Below are 9,742 nucleotides of genomic sequence, written 5' to 3'. Positions count from 1 at the left end.
GTTGATGAATTATCTTTTGTTACTCAAAACATAAAGAATTTAAGACTTTTCTTAACAAGGATGATAAAAGTACCACTAGAGAGGAACTGTCATAATTCCAAACTTACAGAACTAAGCATCCACTAACCCCATATATTTGCACAAATCTCTCTTTCAAGTATTGCCCTTTTGTGAATTTAAAGGATTTCACACTGTCGGAGTTGCTATGCTAGCATTCCTTCTAAAATTCAGACACAACACTCAATGACATTTTATGACTGTAATCTAGAGCATTCCTTCTAAAATTCAGACACAACACTCCATAACATTTTATGACTGTAATTTAGAGCATTCCTTCTAAAATTGCATTGTACACTCTTTTCAAATTGAGCCTTTAGAAACAAAAGGTGACATATGCAAAATAAAATGCATGTTGGCATAGATATTATACCGCATACCCATTTTGCCTATGTTAGAAGAAGCCTCCATATGGAGCTAAATATCTAAACATGTGAAATTTTCCTAGCCAATAGATTCTAACTTGACAAATAAGCCATGCATCATTGGAAGGTCACTGGTACTCTCCACGGGAAGAATTTGCAATATGATGTGTGCACATTGGACTATTGGAGAGTGGGCCTTGGCACAACGTTGGGTTGCTTCAATTGCGACCTATGTGGCCAGGGTTCAAATCTTGGAAACAGCCTATCTATATGTGCGGGGATAAGGCTGTGATGCTGTGTACATCTGTTCCCTCCACAAACCAGAATTGGCCGGTGCCTTGTGCACTGGGCTGCCCGTTTATGTGCAAACAGAGTTTTGGACCACACCCAAATCGAGATTTTCATGCCAGACAGAGTTAAAAGATTGGAACACAGTTAATTTTACTTAAGAACGGCTCCATGGCTCTGCCAGCAAACTCTGTACTTGCTGCAAAATGAGCAATTAGATATTTGAAATTTCTTAATAGGACGGTGTATTTTTCATTTATAGAGCACACGGATGGATGTAACAAGTAAGTAATTCCACTAAACATAAACAACATGTTACTCCATGAATTGCAGCAAGTATAATATCCATAATTCAAGAGGATGTTTTGAAATTTTTGTAGCAAGTAGATAAGTTCCATTAACTTTGAATGATTCCTGTGGTTTGCTTTTATGTTCAGAAACATACATTTTATCTTATATGAATAACGATGATGATCATCTAAGCCTTGTTCAACTTATGGGGTTGAATACATGAATCCTGTTTCACCATTTATTTCAGTGTCATATCCATTGTTAAATTATGAGTGCTTAAATCATTTCTTTTTTTATCAATAACAACCAATTTCTATTAAAAAGAAGAACTATGGGTTAGAAGTATACAAATATAGGGAGGAGACAAGAATTCTTATCTCCCCCATCTTATACTCTTACAACTTTGCTCAAAACATTTCTTATTTTCACCCAAGTCCTTTCATTCTAGCCCTAGCTTTTCTAACCTCCAATTTGTAACTGATCATTTTGTTAGACAGTTTTGTATGCCCTTAGCTTCAATCAAAATTGATGTACTTTATGAGTTTATTGTAAATGAATAAAAGTGCATATTTGATTCATGTTCCCTTGGTATGTTTCTATGTAATACCCTTAAACTGGACACTTATTGAGACTCGTGCTAGTTTAGAATGTTCACAGCCAGTGGGTCGGTCTGGGGAGACCTATCCTGACAAGGCTGACACTGTGGTGCCACCAAGTCGGTTGGGGTGGCTTGTCTCAGTTACCGGGGTGAGACCCTAGGCACATACAGTGTGGGATTAATTGAATCTTTGAACTGAACCAGATTTCTAGTATTGCCCTGGACCTTGGAGATTGATGGGCAAAACTGGAAAGTTACACCCGACCCCTAGACTCGATTATGATACTGCACTAGGTGTCGGATCGGACTGTCTTTGATGTACCAATCAGTGAGATCTTTAGCGGGGGTCAAAACCTGGGTATGTTGGGACAATCCGAGAATTCATCTGAGTGGGTGATCATAGTGACAGGATCAGCCCCTTTGTCGGACAAAGGTAATGATCGGGGATGCACTCTCACTGTTGGAAACCAAGACTGCCAGCAACCGATTTCAACCGTTGAGATTTGTTTTGCAAAGTATATTTTATATGAGATATAAAAGTATATATATTATGGTTTCTAAAATGTTTGCAAAAATGTTTTAATTCCCGGGATCCATATAAGTGGAGAGTGCAACACTGTTCCTTGCAGCCGAGGGAGAGGTCCTCTCTTGTCGGGCAGTGTATGATCATTAAGGGCTGAGAGGTTAAGTGTAAGACCATTAAGGATAATACCTGATGGGCTAATCTTGCATTTGCCCACAGTCCCTGGGTGTTACAAGGTGGCTTGGCCCAGAGACCACTTAGGGTAAGTGTTGGGCCCATAGAGCCCATTCGATGGGTTTCAGGGGGTGCACTGTCTTTAACAGTGTATTCGACCAGGCCTTGTAACAAAGGCTGGGCCGAACCCATGTGGTTGATGTATAGATCAATGCTTGGGTCCCACGCCATACAAGAAAGCCCAACTGGGCAGCAGTTAGGAAGGTTAAGTGAGCACATAAGCTTAATGGGCCTAAAGCCCATTTCGAACTAGGCTATTTATTTAGTTAATTAAAGGGGTGAATTCTGAGATGGATTAGCAGATAGGATAGGGTCTTAATCCTATCCACTCAGAGAGTCCAGATCTGAATGTGATTCAGATCTAAAAACCTCCTAATGGGATTAGGAGAAAGCTAATCTAATCTGCAGATAAGATAAGGGTTTATCCTTATCACTAGAAGAGAAGGCTGATCCAAATATGATTTGGATAAACAGCTCCTAATGGGATTAGGAGCTGATATTTTAAGTTAACAAAAGGAAGGAGGGGGCGGCAGCCTTTGGGAGAGATACATCAGATCCTCTTTAGTGCTGAAATCAAGAAGAGAGAATTCTGCACCCTGCGAATACTCTCTTGCCGCCTCCTTGTTCTTATCGCCCTGTTTGTCAGTTCGATCTCCAGTTGTGGGAGAAGTCAAGATTGGATCTTGACATCAGTTCTTTGAGAAATGATTGAGAAGGAAGTTGTGCTCACGTACCATTCTACTGATTCTTGCGAAGGACAGAGTTCTTGGGGAAGAACACTGCTGATTCTGCTCCATCCTGCACTGCGCCATCTTCAGTGGGAGCAGTCTTTGGATCCTTCCTTGGGTGTGAACACGTTCGTTGGGAGATATTAATTCTCCGTATCAGGTATAATTCTCTCCTATTCCTTTTTCAGATCTGGTTCAGTTTAAGGTTCAAGAATGATCCTTGAAAATATGATTTTCTAAATAGGGAATGTGATTCCCAGTTGAAGGGAGAGAAAAATTTTTGAAATTCGCCCCCTTATTCCGCAATCTTTGGGCGTCAATGGGATGGATCTCTCATCCCTTCACATTTTTCCTAACAGGTGCTATAGATGGTCTTCTAGGCACATGACCTAATCGTCTCAATCTACTTTCTCTCATTTTATTACCTGTTGGAGCTACTCCTAGGTTCCTTCATATGGCTTGATTTCTAACCTTGTCCTTGCTAGTTTTATCACTCATTCATCTAAGCATTCACATTTCTGCTACACTTAATTTTTAGACATGTTGTTTCTTAACTTCCCAACACTCTGCTCCATAAAACACAACTGGACTTACAGCTGTTTTATAGAATTTTCCTTTCAACCTAAGTGGTATTCATCTGTCACATAAGCCTAAGTGGCATTAACATTTTGCCCATCCTGCTCTAATTGAGTTATTTCTTGGTCTCTAATCCTAATTGTACCCTGTTTTGCACTTCTATTATTGTTAAATTTACATTGTATATATTCTGTTTTATTCCTACATATTTTAAAACCTCTTGTTTCTAATGCAGTTGTCCATAAACTTTTACCAAACTCCACTGGTGTGAGCTGTCTTACACCACATCCCAAGCCCAAATGAAGGAGAATGGTTGTCAGATTGGCAGCTGGTGCTGAAACTTTTCTATATATTTAATGATACTACTGTCTAATTCTATTAAAAGGAGATGTTCAATTCTCTTCTATTCAAGTCATTATTTTATTTTTCTTGAATAAAGACCATGCAAACTACAATAGCACCCTCTCCAAGCACTTTAGCTGCATAGAAAAGGCCATTACTCAGTGTTGGTCCAGCCATCTGGGGTCCTGAGTAGGGTTGACTAGATACAATCCCAAACTTTTTTTTTGGCACAAAGTGATAGCTCTCATACTTGAATCCACATTCTCATGATTGTCAGCCAAAGATTTTACTGTTACACCAAGCAATGGCATCTAGACACTTTAGAGACTTGGATAAGGTACTAGAATTAAACTACACAAATTAACATAAGGTTTAGAGCACTTCCAAGAAAAAAGTGCCTAACAGAGACAAAAGCTTAGTTGAACAAAGGGCACTTAAATACACAGTCAACAGAAACTATAATTGAACTAAGGCAACTCAAGTGCAGATGTCAAAGCAGTTGTGTCATTATTAGATTTGGTCATCCATTTTTTTGTTTTTTGATCAATAACTCAGCATTTTATTAATTAGGTCATCCAATTTTGAGCAGGGGCATAAGTTAGACTAGGATGGAGGATGAAAGCTGAAAGAAGTCCTGCTTCAGGCGGTAAGTGATACAGAAAACATGCATTAATCATTGTGAAGAACCTATTCATACCCACTTCTATGCACCAAAAGAGTATTCTAGATTTCAAATTCAGGTTATCGCCAGAGATAAAGGACCCAAACCGCAATCTGCCTTTTTGCCATGATAAAACTGCCTAAACTAAATAATGTAAATATTAGCAGTAGATTCATAAAATACAAACAAAATAATTTTAGAATTATATATATATATATATATATATATATATATATATATATTATTCTATTTAAACACTAAACAATGAATGGTAACATTGGAAAACAAATTTGATAAATGAGGAGACAATGCTCCAAAGATGTCTTCTTAAAATCTGGAGCTTTTCCAAAGAAAATAATATTTGTGGGACAAAGAGAGTACTGTAACACTACCAGGCTTCTATGTGAGTGACCCAGGATATTGGTAACATGGTTACTATCATCTAGCCAAGAGTACTAAAACATCAAAAGAAAGGGCAAAGAAAGAAAAAAGGATTAAATATGTAAAGATCAAAATCAACCTTTGATTGCTGCACCATGGATTAATATCTTGTTCAGATGGATTTCACAATCAACAAACTCACTGGCTGACAGCCTAGTAAACAAGTGGGGAGAAGTTCATTTTGTTGGAGGCATATCGTCTAGGATTTAGTTTTGTATACCATTTTGTACTTATTATGTAAGATCCTCAGCCTGTATGCTCTTATGTTGTTCCTGACTAATAAAGCATAACATAAAAAGGAAAAGATCCACCAAGCCTGCACTAAAAACCCTCTCTCACCATCTTGCTAATGGAGTAAAGTGACACTTGTGACATTCTAGAACAGATTCCTTGGCCATGGTATGGAGAAGCACCACTTCAGCCAATTAAGATCCACTGATATTCATAATGCTACCATGACATTAAAATGAGTGTAGTAAAGGCTTCAAGGCCACCTTCTACTGCTGATGGAAATTATGTCAATATGTTGACAAAGGCAACTAAAAACTTGTTTAGAGGTTTAAAAAAAAAAAAAAACAGAAATACAGATCCAAAACGACATATTAGTTTTGTTGTACCAGACACTTATCTTAAGGGCCTCAGAGAAATCCACAGCCACAAACTTTCTTGTGAAAACAAATAGCAAGTAAAAAAGCTATGGCACTTTTTTATCAATAAAAAACTATAATACTTAAAATAATAATTGATGACAATAAATTAAAAGGCCACAAATCATTAAGGTGAAACAGCTGTAAAAGAGTTTATACACAAATATGAAACCTTAGACTGTGCACAGTACTGTATAATACATACTGCTGAACCATCAATCCATCAGAGAGGGCTGGAATATCTGAAAAAGCTTGAAATAAGTCGCTCTTAAATGCAGTCACATGATTCATTCAGCAGGTCCTCTTTAAGACAAAAGGGGAGAAACAATAAGAGCTTATGGAATAAAATGTTCAGCCGCAACTTTAGAAACTGAAATTGTTCATATAGGTTAAAATTGCCTTATGGTACAAACGTACATAGGGTCTAGATGTCTAAATCTTGAAGTATGTTTATCTTGGAATATCCCCATGCAAGGACAATCTAAGAAATAATAAATGAAATGAATTACAAAATACTAAGCATTACCTGGCAGATTCATGCATATGAAGAGATATTTTGCAATGAAACGATACCCATAGCACGCATTGAACTACTGACCGGAGATGTTCATCTCCCTCCACATCCTGGGCACCACCTTCTGCTGGGTTTTGAACAAAGACAATTAACCAAACCTTGAAAAAGAAACCAAAACATTGAGCCAGAGAGAATGATCTCTTCTTCCACTTCAGATTGTGTCTCATGCAAAACAAGTGCACTAAGATTTTTTGAATCTCAAGTAAACACCTTCTGTCGGTTCACTATCTCCTGCTTCCTGACTCTGAGTGCAGCATTTTCTGCAATGAAAACCATGCACCAAGGTTCTATTGATAATTGTCCTTCATATTTTCCTTATAGAAACCATGCAATTTCCTTCAATGACTGTCTTCAACTTCTTAACAAACCCCCTAGCCTTTCAAAACAATCCCAATAGGCAAGATAGGACCTCACAGTTCCGCAGATAATTGACCTTCATATTTTCTTTATAGAATCCATGTATGCTCCTGCAAGGACCAGCTTCAACTTCTTAAGAATGAGATCTCCCTGGCCTTTCATAACAATACCAATAGGCGAGGCAGCAGCAATTAGAACATAATTTTCACCATTACCAACATCTATTTCATACAATTCTGCGAAAATCTCCCGAAATTCATGGACCAACCAGTCATAGAACGGTCTAGTAGACGGAGGAATCACATTTATCACAAGAATACCAAGCTTGTGAAGAATTGATTTAACAGCCAAAAGAACCTTCTTTCCTACAAATTGCAATGGTGGGGCAGTAATGCCATTTTTTATGTCACTTGAATCCAGATCAACCATAATTACATCCATTAAAGTATAACGCCCATCAAAAACATCCAAGCATTGATCACTTTGTATATCAACCATAGCAGAAGAACCTGAATTCTGATGGACAAATTGGCAGGCAAATTTCTCCATGACTTCAATTCCATCTCCCACATGAACCCGGAGGAATTCACCATCCACTAACCCAAAGTGTTGCCTCGCAATTCTCAGAACCGTTTCATCCGCCTCCACCCCCATTACTTCAAACCCGAAATGGGTATTCAAGAATGTAAGTAAGGCCCCACCCCCTACACCAACGCAGAGAACCCGAGGCTTGGAGCCCGACTGGACACGCTCCTCAAGATATGGAGCAATCAAAGATAGACTTGCCACCATTGGGGCCAGGTAAGGATGAACCAAAATACCGGTTTCTGGACGAAACTTTACTTCATGCAAACCGATATTAGTAGAATCAGCTTCCGGATCGGGAGTGATCCGTACTTCGGTTTGTATCAAATTCGGTATTCGTTTAAAACGTAATCTCCTCCGAAACTCTCGCGTCGGTGACCTATCCGACACATCGCGGTGTTCAATTTCAACGTCTTCAACTAACATTTCGCCGGCACAACAGCCAACGCATCTCTCGACCAGTAAGCTACGAATAACGTTATCTTCATACGCTACAAATGGTATTTGAGGGAGAGAATTTATAAAGCATGCCTTGGGCGATAAGGCGAGGAGAAGCGGAGTTAAACTCTCCTCGAATTTCGCCCGATATTTTGTAAGGTCACATGCCGGACGGCTGTAACCCGGAGGAAAATAATCGCCGCCGCAAGGAGGATTTCCGGCGAGTATTAAACGAGAAATTCCAGGGCAGCTAAGGAGGAGTTGGAGGTGACCTGTCTCGGTAGAGAAGATCCAATCTTCCTCGCGATCCTTCGGAACTAGCATCGCGGCAATTTGAGGTGGACCGGGGATTTGTACAGGGGAATCGAGGACGGCAATTCGTAGAAAGTCGCCATAGAGACTATGTACAGTTCTGGTCGGAAGGGGGTTTGGGATAGAGAAGCAAATGAAACGGGAAGGAGCTAGGGTTTCAAAGGTACCTCTGTCAACGGCCATAAGGACTAGATGCCGGGCTTCACTCCTCTCGCCGTTATCAGCTTTTCCTATCAGTGTGTGTCCTCGCACTCAGACTCAGAGAGAGGCAGACACCTGTACTTTCACGCAACCCCATCAACCAACGTGCTAAAATACAGACAGCCATTAACACGTCCTTTTGAATCAATCTGGACCGTCCGTTCATTCTACAATTCTGAAGGATTCACAAGCCCCGACTGATCTTCTAGGTCGTCTCGTCTCCTTGGCCGCTTCCTATGCACCCTACAGGCTACATGGAATTGCCTCGCCTTATCGGCCATCGACCCCATATTATCGCCGCCTTGTTCGTAAATCGTAACCTCCTCTGTAGATCCCGCTACCCGGTTGTTCGTGATGTCCTGCGCAGTTCCCGTCGTCCTCTCCGTTCCTTCCTTGATCCCAGCAATTACCACTCGCTGTGTCTTTCGTCTCATTTGTGTACTACTCCTTTGCTTTGTCCATGCCGAGATTGTTGTTCCCTGCTTCCCTCGTGGATCTGTTGGCTTTGTTGGCCATGTATTTAAAACCTGATTCTCTCATTTCATCCGCTGCATTACGACCCCGGAACTCAATCCATCAAACAGCCACTATTTCACACAGAAGCGAATTAAAGCAAGAGTAATGAGAACTAACGAAGTATGCTTAATTGCCTTTGGCTTTGGGTGATTGGTAGCAGAAGCGCCCTCGAGAATTTACGGGTTGGAAGAGATCGAAAAGAAACAGAAGGGTTCTCCGGCCTTGAAGCTTTGAGGAGAGCTGCTTTCGCTACATACGTGTATGGTTGCCATGGTTAGGACGTCAAGTTTCTTTCTTGCACTCTGTTTTTCTCTGCTCAAAAAGTGTACTTTCTCGATCTCCACTCTCCAGTATGTGGAATTGCTAGTGAAGAGAGCTTCTGTAAAACTTTGTTGAAATAGGGTGACGAGGAGAAGGGCCGAAGGGGTGTCTGCATTTCTGAACTACACATGTTTCTGTCAATATCGTAAACGATGAGAGCGGATCTTATCAACGAGACAACGACGACGACGATGACGATGATGATGGGTTCAGAATTGCCATACCATCGCTCTCGATCGTCCAAATGTATGCGATTTGTACCGTCGCTTTACCGGTGCCACGCGAAACCTTTCAGTCATTTAGCCCAAATATATAGACTATTATTATTTTTGGGGTGAAGTCGAGTCAAGCCGAGCCTAATGGTCAGCTATTCGAGCTCAGTTCGCCCGTATTACAAAGGCTAGATCTCGAGTTCGTCTCAAGCTAGAATCTTAAAGTCGAGCTTGGTTCGGTCAATGCTGTAAGTTCAATTTAAACATATAATTCTCTTTTTATAACTTAAGCTTACAAATTAGTACATGATTATTTTTGTATTATTAAATCATGTATTATTATCAAGTTAAAGAATTTGATAATATATATATATATATATTAAAAGAAAGTTTTAAGGCTACAACTTTTATTATGTCGTCCCATTTTTTGAGAATTTGCTATTAATGTCTATAACATGTGGTCTTTTCATTTTTT

General features: G+C 39.8%; 1 protein-coding gene across 3 annotated transcripts; it reads right to left on the bottom strand.

Moving 5' to 3' along the window:
• Positions 1 to 279: 279 nt before the first annotated feature.
• Positions 280 to 9,338, bottom strand: LOC148847299 (S-adenosyl-L-methionine-dependent methyltransferases superfamily protein). Of its 3 annotated transcripts, none has more exons than XM_088952392.1 (3): positions 6,278 to 9,132; positions 5,957 to 6,054; positions 280 to 909 (listed from the first exon to the last, which is right to left on the bottom strand). In XM_088952392.1, exon 1 carries the CDS (start codon positions 8,198 to 8,200, stop codon positions 6,761 to 6,763), a length of 1,440 nt encoding a protein of 479 aa, XP_088808518.1. In that variant the 5' UTR covers positions 8,201 to 9,132; the 3' UTR covers positions 280 to 909; positions 5,957 to 6,054; positions 6,278 to 6,760. The 3 variants fall into 3 exon arrangements, with proteins under 3 accessions (XP_088808518.1, XP_088808519.1, XP_088808520.1); XM_088952394.1 differs by lacking the exon at positions 280 to 909 and having other exon boundaries at positions 5,546 to 6,054; positions 6,278 to 8,766; positions 8,852 to 9,338; XM_088952393.1 differs by lacking the exon at positions 5,957 to 6,054 and having other exon boundaries at positions 6,278 to 9,197.
• Positions 9,339 to 9,742: the final 404 nt, after the last annotated feature.

Source organism: Nelumbo lutea, chromosome 6 (assembly GCF_056320005.1).
Source record: "Nelumbo lutea isolate HS-2025 chromosome 6, American lotus-T2T, whole genome shotgun sequence".
NCBI classification, from domain to species: Eukaryota; Viridiplantae; Streptophyta; class Magnoliopsida; order Proteales; family Nelumbonaceae; genus Nelumbo; species Nelumbo lutea.
Note: the sequence above shows the minus strand (reverse complement) of the source record. Positions and strands in the feature narration are given on the sequence as shown.

Bases quoted from the DNA above. Each gene is read 5' to 3' on its own strand.
- LOC148847299 (XM_088952394.1), bottom strand. From the start codon at position 8,200: ATGGCCGTTGACAGAGGTACCTTTGAAACCCTAGCTCCTTCCCGTTTC.